This window comes from Panthera uncia (assembly GCF_023721935.1).
Source record: "Panthera uncia isolate 11264 chromosome B2 unlocalized genomic scaffold, Puncia_PCG_1.0 HiC_scaffold_24, whole genome shotgun sequence".
Taxonomy (NCBI): Eukaryota; Metazoa; Chordata; class Mammalia; order Carnivora; family Felidae; genus Panthera; species Panthera uncia.
The window spans coordinates 82,413,315-82,435,322 of record NW_026057580.1 but is presented as its reverse complement, the minus strand read 5'-3'; the positions used below and the strand labels follow the sequence as shown (position 1 = coordinate 82,435,322).

The window sequence follows — 22,008 nt, the reverse complement described above, 5'->3', positions numbered from 1 at the left end:
TCAGAAATATATTCTTAAACTATGCACCAACTCAGATAAGGGAAAATAACTATGTATTTTCCCTTATATCCTTTACAAAGGTCATCTCTAACACGAGGATGGGTAGTGCCTCCAGAGGGTCAAGATCTATAATTGAATGGTGTTCCTTCCATAGCCATTTAAAACACAGTCTGGGAACATGTACTTAAATATACTTTGCTTGTGAAAAATACTGTAACTGACTGCTATTATTGAAGTCCATGAAGAAGAGAAATGAAGGACTAAAAGTACAGCAGAAACCAAAACCTAGGTTCCCTCATACTAACTACCAGAAGCATTTGTGTGAGAGGTAAGCTATGACCTTACTACTCTTGCTCTATAAATGGAACCATCCATATTTAGGAAAGATACTGTATTGTGATGACCTGGAATTCTCACAAAATCACTTCACCCAAATTATGAGGAATTACTACAATTCTGCCAATTAAGGCAGATACTCACCTAGAAGAACTAGTTGCCAAGGGGAACAGAAAAGCTTTCCTGTGCTTCCTTAAACAGAACCTTATCCATTTGGTTAGAGTGTGTTTTGAGAAGAGCCAATTTAGAGCACACTGCTGGAAGGAGATGGATAATCCGTTAGACGGCATCTGTTAGTTAACTCCGTGCCCTTTAAGCTTTCAAATTTTAAATAAAATCATTATAAATTAGTTTCTCTGAACTGGTCACTGGGTAATCACTGTTAATCATCTAGTTGTTTTCTCAATTAAATTGAAGCATTTTTTTTATTTTTTAATTTTTAATTTTTTTGCATTTAGTTCTAGTCCAGTTGGAGTTTCCTTGATGCTTTCTGGTGGAAGGGGTGATAAAGGAGGGGTGAAGTGGTGAGGGAGCAGGTAATATGACTCACCCAATTTCTTACTATGCTATCAAGTGTACAAATACCACAAACTCAGTGTTTTAATATTTGCTTTCTTAAACTGTAACCACTTTAAGGTTAGGACAATATCTTATAGGCAAAAGGACACAATAAGTGGAACTTCTTTATAACACAGAAACTAATGTATGACTTTCATCGTTAGAGATTTAAGTGAAAAGCCTCATAAAAGTGTAGAAATGAGAAACTGGGATTTGGTTTTGCTGAAAGAAAAGGAGAGAAAGAGGAAAAATGAAGTGCAATTATATCTACTTTATCCTTTTTAAAATAGAACTCAAATCACACCAGCTGCCTGAGCAAAAGGATATCGCTGGAAAATAAAAATTTTACTAGGTAAGCTATTCAGTCTACAAAGAAAAGGAAAAGGAGACTACAAAGTGTTGTGGACAAAAATGAGAAGGAAGCAGAGACTCTTCCATAGGTTTATAGGGATCAATTATCTCTTCCCTCCTTTTCTCTTCCCATGACCAGGACAGTCAGTTTCCCAACACCTGAGACCTGTGTCTATCATTCTGCAACGATGAAATTCCAAAAGGAGCTACACCCCTTTCCCTATACTATGGGTTATCTGAAGGTAGAAGCAGCCAAGGAATACTTAATAGTCTCTTGGCTATATTCTCAATTACCATAACAGCTGACTTACTTGAGATGGAGGAGAAAAGGAATCAAAAGTGTATCTATGAAGCTCCATCCTAAAATCACACCACAGCTACCTAGAACAACTGGCAGACACTTGTGCCAATTATTTTCATTACAAAGAATTAGATGTTCGTGATTTTAACTCACTTTCCTTGCCTGTTGTCACAATTGTCAACAGTTGCAAATTATGAGTATCTTGGAAATTAGCCAAAGAAGGGAATAGAAAATGAGCTCATGGCCAAATTGTTTATCATCACCATTCAATACTGGCTATATCTAACATCTTTCACCAAACAGGCATCCATGCTTCTAACAAAATAATAATGTAAAAATAATAACCATTACAGTTCACTGAGTGTCTACATGCATCAGGCAACTTCCTAAGAATTCCATATACATGTATTATCTGACTTAACCTCACAATGTATTACTATTACCATTTTATTAATGATGGAACTGAGGCTCAGACAAGTAAAGAATGCTGCCCAAAGTGACATAATAACTGATAGAGTAAAGATTTAAACTCATCCTATTTGCTTTCTCTATACCATTTAATTTCCTTTGGGGTCAGCACCAATTGAAATGACATATATACTTAGCTTACCAGTTAGATTAACAAAATTAAATTTGTTATCAAACAAATTAAGTAAGTAAAGGGGCACACTCAGTTAATGTGACTTGTATACCATTCACAACTCTTATATATCACAGGCAGGCTGGTACCATTATAGTACTCAACATATTCATGCTCATCAATCCTGTAGCTGTGCTCATATTAGAACAACAGGACTTCCTAACTTCCTAACTACTAAGAGGATTGAGCTGGCCAATGATACATACCTTCTCTCTTGGGAAAAAAAATGGAGATACACAACTTTTAAAAAATCTTATTAAGGGGCATCTGTGTGGCTCAGTCAGTTAAGCGTCCGACTTTGGCTCAGGTCATGACCTCAGAGTTTTGTGAGTTTGAGCCCTAGAGTGGGCTCTGTGCTGACAGTTCACAGCCTGGAGCCTGCTTTGGACTCTGTGTCTCCCGCTCCCTGCCCCTCCCCCGCTCAAGCTGTCTCTCTCTCTCTCTCTCTCTCTCTCTCTCTCTCTCAAAAATAAATAAACAAAAAAAATTTTTTTAATCTTATTACAATTAAACTCAACATATTCACTAAAATGAACAAATAGTGTGCTTCTGCAGTTCATACTGTCATCCTAGACAACAACAGCAGACTGTCTCAAAGAAAAAGGAAAGGCATTTAGGCAGGAAAAGATTATGCTCTCCTTTCAGTTTCCCAGAAACCTTCTACTCTGTAACCTTGAGAAAATCACAGGTCATGAGAAGTCAGTGGATAAAGCATTCGGGAATGCAATACATTTTAATTTTGTGCTTTTAAAATGAGAAAAGATTGAATGCACTTGACTTTGTTTTTAAATACTAGAAAAGGAAGCATAAGGATAAAAATATCATCAAATACTTTGTGAAAAACTATGGCCATGGAAGAGGGCACTGGGCTACTATTTCTGCAATCCTTCAGAAGGTACTACCCATCAGTGAGACAAAGGCCCAAGAAAGAGGACAAATGATACTTAGAACTGTGTCTATTCACAGTTATGGACTATCACCAAGCTAAAACTAAAGCACCTAAAACTAAAGCTCGAAATCTATGCTTAGATTACAAACACAAATTACAAAAATATATTTTAGCAGCATTTTTTGCAAAGATCTTCCTCTGCAAATTTCCATTAATTGTCCTATGTAAATAGTCACATGACCAAGATATCCTAACCACTCTAAGGAGCTGCTCTAAAGCAGCTTAAATTAGAGGCAGGTCTCCTTGCCTCTTAACAACACTGAAGGTAATCAATATTTTGATTGCTGTGGCAGTTAGCATTTCATTATACACCCAACCTCATATACATCAAGGGAAAGGAAAGAAATTTTACGTACATTAGGAACTCTGTAAACTTTATGGTGTTGTCTACATATTGTATACATATTAAGTATTATGTACATGTATGTATCTCAAAGACTTCTCAGTTCACAGGAAAAGTTGTTAAAGTTCAAGAACAAATTAAGGATTAATAAAGGGTTTAACATTTGGAAAAAGAAATTGGATCCATTCCTCATAGTATACAAGAAAAATTCCAAATAAACCAGAGATTTAAAAGAAAAAAATTAAAACTATAAAAGCACGAAAAGAAAAACATAGCTAGATTCCTCTATATAACTTAGATGCAGGGAAAACTTTTGAATGGCAAAAAAGCAATTACTTGCAAAGTTAAATGGCAAATGGAAATAATATATTTAATTTTGTATGTGTGTACATATACATGTATATATTTAATAATTTATACATTTTATATACATATGGAGAACAGGGGTAAAAAAGGAGGGTGCCTAAGTGGCTCAGTCACTTGAGAGACTCTTGATTTTGACTCAGGTCATGATCCCATGGTGGTGAGACGGTGACCCCCTTGCCTTGGGCTCTGCGCTGGGTGTGGAGCCCCTTGGGATTCCCTCTCTCCCTCTTCCTCTGCCCCTCCCCCACTCGTGCCTGCACACCCTCTCTCCCTCTCTCAAAAAGAAAAAAAGAGAAAACAAACAAACAAAAACAAAAACAAAAAACAAAACAACAGGAAAGAAGAGGGAGGGCTAATGTCCCTAACATACAAAATACTTTCAAAAATAAAGAACAAAATGTCTACATAAAAATGGACAAAAGAGAGGAAAGATAATTCAAAAAAAGTTAAAAAAGTGGCCCCTAAAAAATCAAAGATTATTAAACTTCACTCATAAGAGAAATACAAAATAACACTACATCGAGATAACATTTTCATCCAACCGACTGGCAACACCTGAAAACCTGGACAATGAACCGTGCTGGTGAGGCTGTGGGAGAACAGGGACTCTCATATGCTGTTGGCAAGAATATAAAATGGCACAATGGAGAGGAATTTGGCAGCATTTAACAAAACTACACATGCATACATTCGTCAACCCAGCAATCCTACTTTTAAGAATTTACCCTAGAGCCACATCTCCAACATTATGTGAGTATATATTCAAAAGATTATTCATTGCAGGCATTATTTATAACTATAAAACACTGGACACTCCCCATGTCCAAGTATAGGAGACCATTTGAATAAATTATAGTATGTACACCCATGGAGTACAACTATAAAAAAGAATGAAGACAATCTCTGTGAATTAACAGAAAGTGATTTCCAGGAAATACTATTAAGTGAAAAAAAGCAAAGTTGTGTAAGAAAAAAAGTAGAAATAAAATGTACATATATCTGCTTATCCTTAAAAAAAAAAAAATGGAGAATCAACTAAAAAAGAAGTTGGTTATCTACAAGGGATTGGGCAGGGAGGAGGGTGGAAGAGATAAGGAGGGGAGTGACATCTGTCTGAGTACACCTCCTGTATAGTTGACTTTTGGAAGCAAATTGAGCTTCTACATATTTAAAAAATAAATCAACAAGAATGGAAGGAGGTAAAAATCTAAAACTGAGGGCAAACAGAAAAAATGAACTCCGAACTGATTTGTAAATGAAGGGGAAAAAGAAGCACCATATTTGACTTTACTGACAGTTAGGTGAGGTAGAGAACTGAATACATACCCCAAAAACGTATCATTTTGATAGGGTTTTGTATTGTTTTGCTTTGCTTTTAGAGGTATGGACCAAGCAATTTTGAAACTATTTTCGATGCATGATAGGAATGAGCGAAAGAATAAACCTGTGCATGGTGAGCAGAAACCGGATTCTCACTGAAGAAGAAGGCACATGTAAAAATGGAATAGGGATAGGCAAGAAAGAAATCTGTCAGCATAGACCAGAATTTGCAGTGTACATGAACATGTAGGAACATGTATCTGCATACACATTTATACACATAATGTGCTCATACACACACAAGTGTCCTAGCTTCCCGGCTGAAAGAGTTGAGAAACAAAGATGTCTAGCACCCAGACCTTGGTGGTCTCTAATCCCATTTTCACTAAAAGAAACAATGGTTTCTTAGAGAAATGACTGATTCCAGGATTTGGGCAGGTAAAAAGATAAGCCAGAAAGTAAGAAAGTGCTCAAAAATAAAAGAAGATAGAAACGTGTCACAAAAATCCAGTGCAAAAGGGCTCTCACTTGGCAAATGTGGGACAATTTGAGCAACAAAATAAGTAATAAGAAGAGAAGAAAGGGCTCTTGCTTATAATAAAATGAGTGTCAAAGGGTTATTGTGGGGGGAATGCTGTTACTGGAAATCATCCCTTTGTAACCATCAAAGTTAAGACTGGTTCAGGCAAGAATCATCAATGAGTGCTAAACCTGACAACCTGACAGGGGTGAGGGTAATTTAGATGTGGAATACAATATTTATGTGGTTTTAACGTGTCTCCCTGAAAAAACATAAAAAGAAAACAAATAATAAAGCAAAATGAGGCCAAGTGTTAATAATAGTTTAATCTGGGTCAAGTATATGCCAGTGGTCTCTGTTATATTTTTATTCTTAGATCTTTACTATAAGTTTGGTATTATTTCCAACAAGAGTTTAACAAAAAAGTGGGGAGAGGGAGCGCCTGGGTGGCTCAGTCAGTTAAGCGTCCGACTCATGATTTCAGCTCAGGTCATGATCTCACAGTCATGGGTTCAAGCCCCGCATGGGGCTCTGCGCTGACAACATGGAGCCTGGAACCTGGTTGGAATTCTCCCCCCGCCCCATCTCTCTTCCTCCCTCCCTCCTCTCCCTCCCATGTGCTTGCTCTCTCTTTCTCTCTCAAAATAAAATAAACTTAAACAAAAAGTGGGGGGAGGCACTTAGGATAATGAAGAAAGAATCAAACAGGTAATATGTTCGATGTGGGATATATGGAGACACTGGAGGAGTGGGGAAGAGAGACTCACTAGCAGATTAATTCAACAACAAACACAGAAAATCATTCCAAGTTGGAAATCTCTTGACTTTGATACTATTTCTTCCTAATCACATGTGGAGACATTCTTCAAGTTAGTTTATGGTATAATAGTTGGCCGACAGATCCTAATACAGATAGGATAGCAGTCAAGGGCATGAGCTTTGGAGTTAGACTGCTTAAGTTTGAATCTCATGAAATTTATACACTGTATAACCTTAGCTAAGTCACATAACCTCTCCCTGTGCCATAATCTCCTCAGGAAGATTTTTTCTTTCTAATTCAACAATGTTAGCTATTGCATCAACACTGCTTCCCAAGTTTCTGATGAGGAAAGACAGCTACAGGGAGAAACTCCAACCACAAATATAATTTGTTCCTACATAATCTGAATTACAATGAATTTAGCCAGACAAACCTAAATGCTAGTATCCCCTAGGCATGAATAAGACCCAGCAAAACACGGGGTGAAGCAGGAAAATGTCTTCACAGAGCCATATGAGGTAAATTTGGAATTTTAAGTCTTCTACACACAGTTAATTATACGGACATCTAATCAAGTGTGTACAGAAAACCCAGATTGCAGCCTCAGCAGCCAGGCTCTAGCCCATTGGTAATTAGTCACTTTTCTTACTTTCACACTTACTTATAGACCTCTACAAACCAAACCAAAGATAAGACACATTACCCATTTTTTTCCATGTAAATATATGGTTATCAATTTTAAATGATGAACACATTTTTTTGTCTTGTCACTCAAGTCTTTTTTCCACCCAAGAGTTCTCCTACTTAAATAAACTATATAGCTGCAAAACACTTCCACAGTGCATGGTATTGCAGTGGACAGTATGCTTCTCCACCTAGTGGCTTACCTGGGGAAAAAGTTCACAAAATTGTATCAGCATTATCTTTGAAGTGGTGAAAGTGTTACATACAGGGCTATTACACAAATATGTGGTTGTCTCTTAGCCACTGTCTTATGATAATTATGATTATTGTCCAAATGTATTAATCTTTTAGCAAAAATATTACTATGACCTTGACTAATATAGACAAGTAACATCTATGCACTATTTTAACAGTTAAATAAAAATACCTGTTCCAACAAATGGATCAAAGACAATATCATTTTCTTTCACTTTTCCATGGTTGGCCATAATAAATGATAAACCAGCATCCATGCTTGTATTTCCAATAAAGTGTCTCTTTTTAACACTGTATGACTCAATAAGCTCTCTCTGTCCATCTGCAATCTAGATCAGAGATTCTTCAAATTAGTGTAACTGCATAACAGAGTTAAGATCATTATTCACAATAAAACCACAGGATCTGAATGATAAGAACTTCTTTCCACTTACCATTGCTCTAAACTTGTTCCTTTAAAAACTGTAATTGAAGTGATTATGGACAATTACCTTGTATTTTTTAATGGTTGCAAATGACTTTGACTTTTCAAACTAAATTTGCATTGAATTTGAACGCAATAAATCCAGGGGTTGGTGGTGAATAAACTTTAGCCACCTCTTTTTTTTTCTGCTAAATAACAATATTCTGTAACATAAGGCTCAGCTTCCATTACCCACTTACAGCCTTAGGGGAAGTGGGCAGAACTGCTCTGCAGTAATCTCGTTTCTTTTCAGTAGGCAAGCTCAAATTTGAGAGCTCCACAAAGGAGATCCCTCAACTATCACAGCACTCTGCCTTCTCTCTGCTTAAAAAGCAATTCAGACTTTCAGACAAGTCTTACATTATTTTTTCCCCCATATACCACCTCCTACCTAGACCCTGTATCTAACAAGCCTCTTGCACTTCACAGGAATCTCTGAAAAAACAAACAGAACACATAACCACATATTTCCCACTGATTTTAATTCACACAGTAGTTCTGAGCCTTCGAAGGTCTAACATTAAGCTTTTAAAGAAACGATCTGAAATAGGTAACAAGAACACCTGCTTACCCATCTACCAAAATAAATATTATGTGGATTCTCAGGGATGCAGTTTGGATCCAAGCCATAATCCTCCAATATAGAGAATATATGCTGTGGCTTCTTTAAATTCACTTTTCCTTCAAATGGCAGAAATTCAAGTGCCTAAAAAATAAAAGTAATTCTCATGTCTCATTAGAATAGTAAAGGAAAAATAGTGCTTACAGAATAATACCTATCTTGTAAGTTTGATATCAGCATTAAGACAAAACATGAAAATGACCTAGCACACAGTGTACTACAAAACAAGCACTTAGCAGAGCTGAGTACTATCACCTATCAACAGCAGCCAGACTACATTTGATTTTGATTTTAGCTAAATTCACTTACATCTATTCGTTTGACTTTTTCTTCTTGTGACAATGTTTTATTAAATGTGTGAATCTTTATTTTATATGTAGAATCTGAATGTAGGAATGGAACCTAAAATAAAAGCAGATAAATTCTTTTAAGTTTAGTAGTTCTACAGTATATGTAAATATACCTATATAAAACCACATTTCACTACGCACCATCTTCTCCGCAGGGTAGTTTTTAAGAGAACTATACAGCTCCTCCGGAGATTTTCCATGACCCCATAGTTCAAATATGGACCTAGGAAATAAATGATTAGTACTAAATTCAGTAAAGAAATCAGCTCGTGCAGTAATATATAACAATTACTTCCCTAGTTCGTTATGCTTGCTCCACTAATACAATACAGTAATACTATTACCTGTATTTTCTAAGCTAGAAATAATGTGTCCTAAAAATCAACATAGCTTTAGTTCAAATTACACAGAAAAGTTTCACTTTGCACAGGAGGGAAATTTAACATGAGTCAAGATTTTTCCAGGTTTTCATCATTGTATTCTTATACTAGAATACAAATCATGCAGTAACATCATTTATTTTAGTGAAACAGGTGAAAAGGTGCAGTAAATCCAATTTTCCCAAAGTCTTCTCCATAAGACAAAAAGAAAAAAGACCAGCTAAAATGTTACTATTAATAATACTTAGCTAATACTAACATTTAGTAACTAGTAGTTACTCTCCTAACGATTACAAAAAGCAAATTACTATATTAAAAAAAAAAAAAATCCAGGGCACCTCGGTGGCTGTCTGACTTTGTCTCAGGTCATGATCTCACGGTTTGTGGGTTCAAGCCCTGCATCAAGCTCTGTGCTGACAGCTCGGAGACTGGAGCCTACTTTGGATTCTGTGTCTCCCTCTCTCTGTGCCCCTCCCCTTCTTGCGCTCTGTGTCTGTCTATCAAAAATTAATACACGTTCAAAAAAAATTTTTTTTAATCCTAAAGCTTCCACCAATTTCCAGGAACATTTAGACAATTACAAGCAAATTTCATACAAACATTGCAAGCAAGAATTCATTGTAATGGAACTGCATTCTACATAGTAGCACAGTTTTGTGCATCTAAATTCAAACTACTTTGTAACTGTAATTAATGCTGCCATTAGGATTGAGAATATTATCCTTTGAAAACGAACTCTTCCTTTCCTTTCCACACAAGAGATGATAGTCAGGATTCTGCTAACAAATAAAATATCAAAACATATTTTATGGCAGTCCTCACTTTTTGTCATTTCAACTTGAATCAGCTCACCCAACTAAAAGCCATCTAGATTTTGTATACTTTGGTTATAATTAAGTGTGGCATTTATCCTCTAAAATAACAGCATTTACATCTTATACCATATTCCTGTTTATACAGAAGTTTAAAAACATTATCCCAAAATAATTATTTATGCATTCCACCACTAAGATTCCCCCACCCTGCTTCAGCAGAGAACTCCGTTCTACCACCACCATCCAGTGGCAAATTCATGTAACTGCAAGCTACAGTGAGCTCCCCACAACTAACCCCTTCTATTCTCTGCCACTAGAGCAAAAAAGGACAGAGTAGTGTAAGTATGGTGTACAACCTGCAGGAAAACATTATAAGTTTCTCTTACTTGGCACACACTGTCCGTTTCATTAAGTTTCTGGCAATATCTTCAGAGGGAATGCTAAGAATCCAAAAAGGAGACTGAAAAAAAATAACAATATATACAACTTACTTGTAACTGGTTTTATGGCCTCATATGCTTCTATTCAAGAAGTCAATAAGGAGAGATTCCTATCTGCAACTTCTATGTAAGAATACCTGATCTAACTCTAACCAAAATAAAAATTGCTCCAATAGTAAAAAAGTGAATTCTTTTAACAGGTTATTTGTTAGGATACTAAACTACAGCATCAGAACATTTTTATAAATGACTATAAATGCAAAGGTCAGCAAATACACAGTTAAGATTAATTCTGTATTTGTTCTCTTATGTATTTTGACCAAAATAATTAATGCAAAGGATGCATATTTTACCCCAAACTATAATCTCAGAATTTTTTATTATCATTCCTTATAATGCAGCTATTTTATTTTTAACTTCTAAGTAATGTATTTCTTGAATGATCCCTCTCTTTTAGGTAGTTGTGGCCATCTGAGTGGATAGATGAGGAACTCTGAAATAACTATGATGGAAAATCATAGGGTACGTTATTAAATTATCATTATTTATTATTTTATCTAAGGAAAACAGTTCCAGGTGCCCCAGGAGGGTTTACCAATCCCCTGTCTCAACCCTCAAGATTAAGGCACTTTTTATCTCCACCCAAATAACACCTTGCCAGAACACATAAACACAAAGCAGCCTCCTGACCTCAGTTCAACACTTTCACCCAATTATATCCACAATCTCCCTCTTTTCCGCCTCCCTCAATACACGAAAGTCAATCAGGAGTAAAGTCCAACTGTAGCCGACTTTCAACTAAGTTCTCTCATTTTTTGGAAGAAATCCTCCCTTCCATACCCTGTCTTTCTTCTTCCAATATTTATACTAGTCTACAGAAAAATTTCAATGGAAATATTATATAACCCTGTTAGTGATGAAGGCTACATAGCAATATGTGCCTATTAATAATTAATAATATCAATCATATGTTAATAATTAATATTAATAATATCAAGTGAAAAAGAGACTTCAGAAGTTCACAGTATTGGAACTGAAGGGGAAAAAGCATATGAAAAGAGACTGGAAGGTAGTACCCTCAAATTATAAGTCATGTGAAAGAAGAATTGTCAATGACTTTTTTCTATTTTCCAAACTTCTCTAATACACTGATAAACTATCAAATACAAAATACAAATCTCATCAATTCACATTCTCATAAATGCACAATTTTAAATTTTTAAATAATTCTCAATATGAGTCTGAAATTCCACTAAATTCTAAATTCTAATCATACCTCATCAACGGAAAACAGCCCTTTTTTTTCATTTAAGGGACAGATACCCATTATGGTACAGATGCTGAGCTAAAAAAACTAGTAAACTAAATGAATATTGAAAATAAACTTGAATGACTTTCCAAAACCACAACTTTTTTCCCCCAAAATATGCTTTTTATTTAATTTCCCCTAGAAACAGATACAAGCAACTATACAGATATAAATTTAAGATTTGCAGTTTTTCTCTTCAAATACAAGGTTCTACTTATAAATATGTTGTACATGGTCTAATGAAAAATATAAATTCAACTTACCTTTCCATAAGTTTCCTGATTACTGGTGAACTGACCTCCAAAAAGTGAAAGCAAAGACTTTATTTCCTATATTGAAAATATTATAGAAAGAACACATTTTAACACAGGGAACTCAAAGCCTATTAACAGATATAGGTATAATTAGATCTTTTTAAAGAGTGGGTTGGTGATCTACCCGAAGCATTTAAGTGTCAACACCAGACAAATTACAACTCTAAGCTCTGAAAAAATTTTACAGCCACACCATGGTAAATAATTTCTGAGAAATTTTAGACAAGAGGATTGCCAAAAGACTTGGTCAGAAAATGCCTGATTTTAGAAAATATTAGATGACAAAAACTATAGATTAGCAAATCTGACAACTGATCAATAAAATGAATTAGTAAACAAATGAGTTGAGGATTTTCAGACAAGAAATAAGTGATTAACCAGGAAGCATCACTGTGGATTCATTAAACAGAAGTTAATAGCAAGTGAACTTCCTCTTCTCTCTGGATAAAGTTATAGAACTAGAAAGAGAACACAGTAGCTACTTTAAAAACATCGGGAATGCAAAGCTGAAATCTGTTCAGATAGTATGTATATTCATTCCATGAAGCAATCACTTTGTATTGTTAAATACAAGAGGACTATACACATTTTACAATTTGTACTGCTAACAAATTTACTCTCCTCAAATAACATAAAGCAGGTAGAATCCCACTGGTCTCTGTAGGTCTTATGGAGGTAACCTAATTAGAGATGTGTCCCCTCTGCTGGGTGCCTACAATCCCCTTTCATCCCAGCTACAAGGTGCCTTGATCACCAAGCTCATCATGAGCCACAGCCACCATGAGACAATATACCTAGACCACCTACATCCTCTACTTCAAGACCAAAAAGAATGGAAGGTTTGAGCAACTCATGCCTTTTCTGTTTTTCCTTTTGTCTATGAAATAAATCTTTTTTTTTTAATTCCTGGTAGTAGAAGGAACTAAATTCAATTGAATTATATGGAGAGACTAAGAACTAGCATAGTCTATCAGTAAATCATTGAAAGTAACCCAAAAGTCATTTTGCAACATGGGTGATACACATTTAAATAGGAGGTATTACTGGACTTGGGAGTCAGATGGCACCACAATTTTATTTTCAGTTCTTCCAAATAGGGACCATGTGGTTTTATACAAGACACTTCAGTCCTCCAACTCTTAGTTTTCTCACGTGTAAAATGGGAATCATAGCTACCTCATAAAATAAGGAGGTCTGGGCAACAGGCGCACAGAAACGAGGGTGTTAGTAAAGGAATCAAGATGATGATGACCACACTAAAGTCCAGTACCTCAAGAAATCAAGCAAGACTGACAGTTATAATTCTTAAAAGAAAAAAAAATGAAGTTCCAGATTGAGTTACTTTGGTCTAGAATGATTACTGTTCATTCTATATTAAATCATATTGTGAGGTCAGCTTTACATTTTTTTTTAATGTTTATTTTTGAGAGAGAGAGCGAGAAAGAGGGAGACACACAATCCAAAGCAGGCTCTAGGCTCAGAGCTGTCAGCACAGAGCCCGACGTGGGGCTCAAACTCAGACTGCAAAATCATGACCTAAGCTGAAATCAGACGCTCAACTGACTGAGCCACCTAAGCACCCCAAGATCAGCTTTACGTTTAAAACATCAAAATTTGCTGCTCCTGAGATATCTTGTTAAAAATTAGTAACAGGCTGGGGTGCTTGGGGTGGCTCAGTCAGTTAAGCGGTGTGAGATCACACCCTGACTGGGGACTCTCTGTGCAGAGCCTGTTTAAGGTTCTTCCCCTCTTTTTTCCTCTGCCCTCCCCTGCTTGTGTGTGCACTCTCTCAAAAAAGAAAAATAAATAAAAATTAAAATTAAAATTAAAAAAATTAAAAATAAATAAAAATAAAATAAAATAAAATAATAAAATAAAATAAAAAAGTAACAGGCCAAAAACCCACAAAGGTTTTAAAAAACACTTAAAATTCCTACTTTGGAAAAAAAAAAAGTGAAGGATTATTGAAGTTTAGGGCATAGCATTAGCTCTACTACCTAAAACTTAAGCAATGACTTAAAAACGAGATATGATGACCCAAGTTTCAAATTTATGAGCAAAAACTGTATTAAACTACTCAATCCATTTGGAAAAAGCAAAACACAAAATCTTTACTCTTCTTATGGCAAACTGACTTTTCTAGTTGGGAATTTTTCTCCATTAGGAACAAAAGAATTTATATCAGATATAAAAATACAGCCTGATCTGGGGCATGCCTGATGCATTAATTCATACGAGATTTTCAGTTCTTTTAGTCACTCACTTTTTCATACACTTAGTTTGTTTCAGAGCCAGCAATAAAACCCAGATGTCTACTTTTAGTACAATAAGGCAGGCGCCAACTAAAATTGGCCCTGATTAACTCTACAAAGGTAAAACCGGACCACACATACATTCCTAATCTCTCATTTTAAATCATAAAGGCAGCTACTCATTGCAGCTTTCCTGCTTAGCAGTTCTCATACAGTAGACTGACTCAAAAGTGTTGACAGACCTTCTGATTCCCTTCCCCAAAAGGATCCTTTCACTCAATTCAATACTTACTGAAAAACTAACATGTGCAAGGCACTAAGCTATGTAAAGATAAACACACATTTTATCCTCAGAGAGCTTACAGTCTAGTAGAACAAAACATTCAACCTAGTAACTGAAATGTAAGGTGTAAAACAGTGAGTGCTCAAAAAGGTATTATATCAGAGTTCAAGAGAGAAAAGATTACTTCAGTTTTAGAAGTTTTCACGGAAACTGACTTAAGCCCGTAATACAGGGAGAATCGGTATAAATGAAAGAGGACTTCCACTTCCACTGATGGCAAACTAGGTAATTCAGATTAAGCCTTCTGAGAAGAACTAGAGAAACCTGGCATCTGTTTGAAGGCATAGAGACATTATAAGAATTACCAAACCAAACTTCAGGAGAAGCCAAAAATCCCAAGGTGCAGCCACTTGCTTCCTGGGGCATTTATCAATTCCAAAAGCAGCTGTGAGGGTGGAAAGTGTTTTTGACAGCTTAATGGAGCTACAGAAACAGAAGAATATTGGGCCGTCCATGGAGAAGAAAGATGGCTTGATAAACCAATCAGTCTGGACTGAGATCCCCAAAAGCTACATACCAGAGGAGCATGTGTGAATCAGAACAGAAACAAAACTTACCACCAGAAAATGAGTTCAAGTCACTCTAGATCATTAATGTTCCTATATTTAAGAGGATTTACATCATCCCAATCTTCATGTTATTTCTTCAAATAACTTTACAAAGACATCTAGCATATATTTAAAAATAAGCCAGCATCCATATGAAAAAGAACCAAGAGAAACAATACACAAAGATAGCATACCCACAGGACTCCTTTTATCATATTTAACTATGCTTTCTATATTGAAGGGGATAAAAGACATAATTAAGAATTTTATTAAAGGACAAAAACCCGTTAAGGAAATTGCGAATTTGAAAAAGAAACAAGTAAAAAAATAAACCTAAAATAGACTAAATACGTGGGTCAATCTCAATGAATATTGACTACGTAAAATCAATAATAGATTGAACACTGAAATAGGAAAGGGCCACCAGACAAAAAGCAGCACAGACCAAAGCACAAAACTGAGGGCATCATTCAGGGAATGATAGGGATTCACTTCAGGTCTCACTGTGGTGGGGAGCTGGAGAAGTGGGAAGGAGGGGACATGGGGAGAGACAGAGAAAAGAACCATGCAATGGTAGGCTAATGCCAGACTAAGAAGTTTCAGCCCTGGGACAATGAAAATGTAAAACAGAACTGAGCTTTTTGGGAGATTAAATTGGCACTACGGTAAGACAATGACTAAGAATAATTTAAGAGAAAGAAAAGAGGTAAAATGTGCAAGTACTGGGGATGCTGTTAAGACTGCAGCCTAGCCACCCATTCGCACTGTACTGCCTGCCTATGGAGCACGCACCCTCTTTGGCCTCTATTTCCACTTCAGTATCCTCTAAGTGATATCCTCTCTCTGGTACTCCAGAATTCTCTAAAACACCAATGATTACTGGTCCCTTACTGGTTTTAAAAAGAAAAAAAAAAAATGTCATTTCCTGCCTTAAAAAAGAATCAATGGCTCCCCATTAAATCTAAAATAAGATCCAAATCCCTTGTAATAGTTTCAAAACACTCCAAAATCTGGATCCTACCCATCTCTCCAGCCTCACTGCCCATTACTTCATCCCCACTCCCCACACACCCCACACCACCAGCATAATCAATTCCCTCCATGCCTTTACACCTGCTTTTGTGTCTTACTGAAGTGGGCTTTCTAGTCCTCTTTACCAACAATTCTTTATTAATTTCTATTAAAATATTACTTCCTCCATGAAGCTCTATGCCCTGCACCCCTATCTTGCCAATGCACAAGCCCAGCAAAACATCAATCCTGAATCAATGCCACAGTCTCCTTCATAATTCCTAAGGCCAGTGAATTGAGCACAACTGAAGAAAATCAGAGACTCTCAGGCACAATTATAAACACATGATCTTCACCCTCAGCTGGATTTTCAGCATTTGCTCTAACAACTGTGTTCGCAATTTTTTAACCGATCAGCTCCCTATTTTGCTCTCAATGACTTTTAAATTAAACTATTTTTCTCAACTTCTCCCTCAACTGCTTGGTCCCTAATCTCTCAAGAAATAATCCTGACTCATTCATTACCTAGAAAGCAGACCTTCTGGCAGCCACCCCACATCCAAACTAACTCTCCTTTGTAAGCTGTCTCCTTCTAGTGAAAGGCCAACACCCCCCACTGTGTCTTTATAGCCATTCTCCCCTTCTCTTCACCCTACAAACTTTGCTTGACCCTAGGCCTCCCTCAAATTGTTAACCAATCTCTTACTTTCCCTTCTTACGCTCTAGACTGCTCTGGAGCAGTCCATCTCTCCTTTTTTCTCAGCGACCATTAAACCAAGCAATCTAGCTTACCCTCCTAAAATTCTACACAACAGCTTTAGCAAAATTCCTAAAAATTTACCCTCCTGATTTCTGTGCCCTCACAGTCTTCCTATTCTGATACTTGCCTATCCTCTTCATGACCTCCTTTTCTCACTTCCCCTCCATATCAGTGCTTCCAAGCACCTCCATTTGGCCCATCACTCTTTCGACACTGTGCTTTCTCTAAATAATTTCACTTTCCCTCCTAGTATTCATTTACTACCAGTATTCATATGCAGAAGCCTCCCAAACATTTATTACCAGTATATTGTACTCTGTGCCTACTCATATATTCACTGCCCAATCATCTCCACTTATTACACAAACACATCAAATTTGGCATAACCAATATTTAAATCTTTTATCTGCCTATGCTCTACATTTTAAATGGAGAAGCTCTTATAGGCACCCCAGGAGTCATTCTTAATTGGCCCCTGTTCCCCCCTCTCCCCATATTCAATCATCAAGTCCTGATGATTTCATCACCTAAATATTTTCTCGGTCTATCCCATCCTCTTAGCCCCTGCCAGTTCAGGCCTCCTTGATCTATTAATAAAACTATGTCAACAGACTCATAACTGGTCTCTGATTCTAGACTCAAATTCCTCTTAAATCTGTCCTCATTATTGCCGCCAAAGTGATTTTTAAGGAAAAATCTATTGTCACTTCCTAGCTTAAAAATTTTCAGTAAATTTCCCTTACAAGCTAAATACATTTTCTCTTCCCTTCCAGGGTTTTCAAGGCTTTGCATTTTCTGGCCCCTATTTGCCTCTCCTGCTCTCTTCTTGTCAGTCTCGGCTACATATTTCATAATCCAGTAATAATAAATTGTAATCCTAATTTACTTACTTCTCTGCTTGGCCTGGCTAACTCATATTCATACTTTAGTTACTTTCAAGTGTCAAATGGAAGCGATCTTAAAGACCAACATCCTCCACTCCACAGGTGGATTAGATTCCCCTTCTATGCTCTCATACTTCCCTAAGCATCTATCAGTGCACTTACAAATGTTATTTCATAATATGTTTTCACATCTGTTCAGCCCTTAGCCTAAACAGTAAGCTCCTTGAAGACAGAAATAGTCCTTTTCATCTTTATATCCCTAGCGTCCAGCACGTGCAATTACAAGTACTCGGAAAATGTTTCTTGAATGAATAAAACACTTTTTCCAACTTCTCTATTATCTAACTCCTACCACCTACTACCACCATCAGCAATCCCACCCTGCCACACGGGCTCTGACCTACATATTTGCCACTTAAAACACCGCCCTGAGCATTTCTATCGGCTGTCTCTATTCTCCGCTAGACGAAGAGCTCCCGAAGCAAGAGGACCGGTCATATTCACCTAACTCCAATACCTGGCGCATGGGTAGAAGAATGAATGAAAATATTTGGCAAGGCTGAGAGAGTGCGTCTTGGACTTCTTTCTCACACATCCTCCGCCAAGCTCAGATTCTTCCTAGGGACCGAGGGACTGGGGACCCGTGATATCCCCGACAAGCACACACCCCCGGGTCCCTGCTTGCTCAGGCTGGGACGATCGCCGCCGCCCGCACACCAACCCCCACCGTGCCGTCCTCTCCCGTCCTTAAGTTGTGGAGGTCGCTGCGGGCTCACCGGCAGGCGGAACTCCAGGTGCTCTTGAGCCATGAGCAGCAGATATCTATTCAGGGAGCACGACAGCGCCATTGCAGCCGTCCCAGATGCGCCTGCGCGGCTCGCGCAGTTTCCCACCTTTACTCCTCCCCCTTCTCACAAAGCCTTTTCCGCTGAGGCGGAGCCTGAAGGACCGGAAGCGGAAGCTGGGAGAGGTGGGCGCTGTCCCGGGGTTCCCGCATGGGTACTTTGAGCTTGGCAGAGGCTGGAGGAGCAATGTCCGCTTGCAAGGTGCTTTCTGGTTGAGTGCCGGAGTACGAGTAGCTGGTGTGATGGGCCGTGTTGTGCTCAGAAGCAGGTTGTGATAACACAAGTAGTTTCCATTGATCCTCCCACCAGGAGCGAACTTTCAACCTTCTCTACAACAATTCCAATCCTCGTTCTTCGAAACTGGACTGGAATTTCACCTTATTACTTCAGACTTCTCCAACCACTACAAGATTGGACGACCTGGACCACTCGTCTAACGTGCAGTATACTTTTTGTATTTTTTCAGTAACTTCTAAAGGATACATAGCATCTGCGCCAACTACAATAAGCTCTTGACCTAGACCATCTTTTATGGTTCATTCTGTACCTCCCCAGAAAACACAATGTCATCCTCAGAGGAAGTACTCAATAAGTAGGAGGTTGTGATGTTAGACTCACAGGCTCAATCCACAGCCAACTCTATATTAAAACGATGGAAATGCTTCTAACTATTCGCACTGGCACAAATTTCATAGTAGCACATAAAATAAGTAGTAGCATATTCACAATTTTTTTAAATTTGCATAGTCCATGTATATGTGTATTGCTTTTGAGAGTACTGAATCCTTTGCCTTATTGAGAGCAATTTCTTTTGCCTCCCACCATAACATTGTGCATAATACAAGAGTACTGCATATCCCGAGCACCATGTGCTGGGAATATATTAGATACTTAGTAGCAGTGATTAAGAATTTAGGCTGTGGTGTCAGTCTTAGGTTCAAATCTCAACTTCACTATTTACAATCTATATGTTCTTAAGCAAATTTCTTAGCCTCCTTTGACAGCAGTTTTATCTAAATTGGAGTACTACTGCCTCTGTCAAGGGATTATTAGGATTAAGTGGAATAATGTACATAAAGTGTTTAATGTTAATACCTGGTATATTGTACAAACCAATAAATGGAATTTAAGGAGACTTTTCTCCTCTTAAAGTGTGAAAACTTTCTCCTAACAAACAATCTCTTTGCTAGGAAAATGTCTTGATAAGTCCACTTAAGTGATAAAGTGAGTCTCTGAGGAACACAGATGTCTCTTGGCTCCAAGGCCTCAGAAAAGGGATAAAAGTGCTCTGAGACATGAGAAGAGAGGTCAAGGTAGGACAGAGAACCAATGAAACATTAGGGGAATGACATGCAGTGCTTGATATGTCCCATCACCAAAACTTGTCAGAATCACCAAACATTAAATTTTGATGGGGCAACTTTTTAGGGGATATCATGCCTGGATTATGATGATGCTGTGTAGAGACAGCAAATGAGAATACACAGTCTAGGAGAACCCAGACAAGTTCAAGTTTCACTGGTTCTTCACATGAATTTCCTTAGCTTCCTTTAAGCTAAATCCCCACTAATTCTCCATTCCATAAATGAGCAGACCATGTACATCATGAATCTCAAACTGTTGGGTACATGGTCTGGGAAAGTAGAAATTAACCCTGCACAGGCCAGGCCGTTAGCAGTAGCGTGGAACTACTCATTAAACAGCCTTTGAGGAAGTCACACAGCTGTTCCTTGTTTTTGAGCTTAGAGTCCTTAAGAAGCAGCAAGAGAGTACGGACTTTGAAAGTTGGTGTTTAAACATCTGGAGATTTGCAATTTTTTTTTTTTTTAATTTGTACTGGAAGGGGCAAGAGAGTTCATAGTCCATCTTCTGGGAACTGCTCTAAAGCTCTGTCCATTCTTCATCTACCAGGGCAGACTTCTTAGAAACTTGGCTGCTTCTGTCAGATTACTATTGTGCAAGCATTGGAGTATCTGGTAATAGGCTGATGATGATTGGAAAACCATGGTTATTCCTGAATATTTGGGACCAGAAATTGGAGAGAAGGATCTTGAGTTCTGGTTATAACATGTTGCTATACTGCTGAGACTAGTAGGGCAGAGTCAGTGAGGAAAGGAAATGAGTAAAGAGTTCATAGGTCCCAGCAGCAGAAGTTATATGTAATGTTAAAACTGTCCATACATCTGTCTCAGGCTGAGCATCTAACACTTGAAAAGGGATTGGGTATCACAGAGAACCGTGGAGATTTGTGTACCAGTGAGGGGTAGCAAATTTATTTACAATATGTATTAAGACTAGAAGATTTTTGCAATGAGGAAAAAACAGTTTGAACAGTTTGGAGAATAAAGTTTTATTGGAAGAAGTTATGTAACAACTATGGAAACTTCACTATAGTGAAGTGAAACTTCCTGACAGAGTTTCAGTTTCATGAAATGCCAGAGGGTCTCCAGTAACTTCAATCTTAACGAAGATAATCCAGGAAGAGGGTAAGAGAGAACTAACACTGGGTTCTCTTAGGAAATAAAACAAGTAGGGACGAGGCACCAATTTAAACTTATGCAGCTGCAGTTGATTTAAGTATGACTCAAGATCTCCAGAAGTGGAAAAAAGTAGAGCTTGTCATCTGCTCAAAAAACTCCCCAGAACAAATCTGAAATGCTGATTGTAAATCAGGCCTACTAATTTGCTACCTGTGAATTGTTGGTTCTTGTGCACAGAAAAAAATGTGAAGGAAAATGGGCTGGAGATTCAGCCTTCTGTCCAGGTCATCCTTAAACTCTTAATGCTGCCACAATTCAAATAATCAAAAGCCATGCACTTCCAGACAGATGATTGAGCTAAGCTAGAGAACAACTTTTCCCATATCTTAGCAACTGGCTGCAATAGAAACAGGTTTCCATAAGGAGCCTAACCTAGGGCCTACCAAAATTAGGGATGCCTTCCTTCCTTGGGACAGTCCTTAATTTGGTTCTTTTGTTTGCAATGAGGTTGAGATTGTAAGATACCAAAAAACATTTTACTCTACTTGTATTCCACTCCAAATACAAGGCAAGGCAAGACCTGGATATTATCCACACTGCACCAGGCTTCAACTTTGTAGCTTAGGTAGCTTTGCACATTTTTGAGTGGGACGCCATTTAAATACTTCTCTTGGGTAGAACTTTGTGAACCAGAGGTAATGTAAATTCACAGTGCATTTGCCAGGTTTGAGCCAGGCCTTTTGTCCTTCCTCCTTCCCTGCTTCCCACTTTCCTTCTCCCCTTCCTTCCTTCATTCCTAAAATATAAGA

The 22,008-nt window shown here is 37.6% G+C and overlaps 1 protein-coding gene across 8 annotated transcripts in view; it reads right to left on the bottom strand.

Annotated features, from left to right (window-relative positions):
• The window catches only part of LOC125938893 (tRNA (guanine(10)-N2)-methyltransferase homolog), a 93,071-nt gene that overhangs the window by 40,095 nt on the left and 30,968 nt on the right, over positions 1-22,008 (bottom strand). For 6 of the 8 annotated variants that reach the window (XM_049654305.1, XM_049654307.1, XM_049654310.1 and 3 more), the window contains 6 exons: positions 12,026-12,091; positions 10,400-10,473; positions 8,960-9,041; positions 8,778-8,870; positions 8,418-8,552; positions 7,556-7,712 (listed from right to left, as the gene is read on the bottom strand). In XM_049654305.1, the coding sequence (XP_049510262.1) occupies positions 7,556-7,712; positions 8,418-8,552; positions 8,778-8,870; positions 8,960-9,041; positions 10,400-10,473; positions 12,026-12,091 (607 nt within the window). Of the gene's footprint in view, positions 1-7,555; positions 7,713-8,417; positions 8,553-8,777; positions 8,871-8,959; positions 9,042-10,399; positions 10,474-12,025; positions 12,092-18,650; positions 18,754-22,008 lie in introns of those variants that run through there. The other 2 variants (XM_049654313.1, XM_049654306.1) reach the window with 2 other exon arrangements.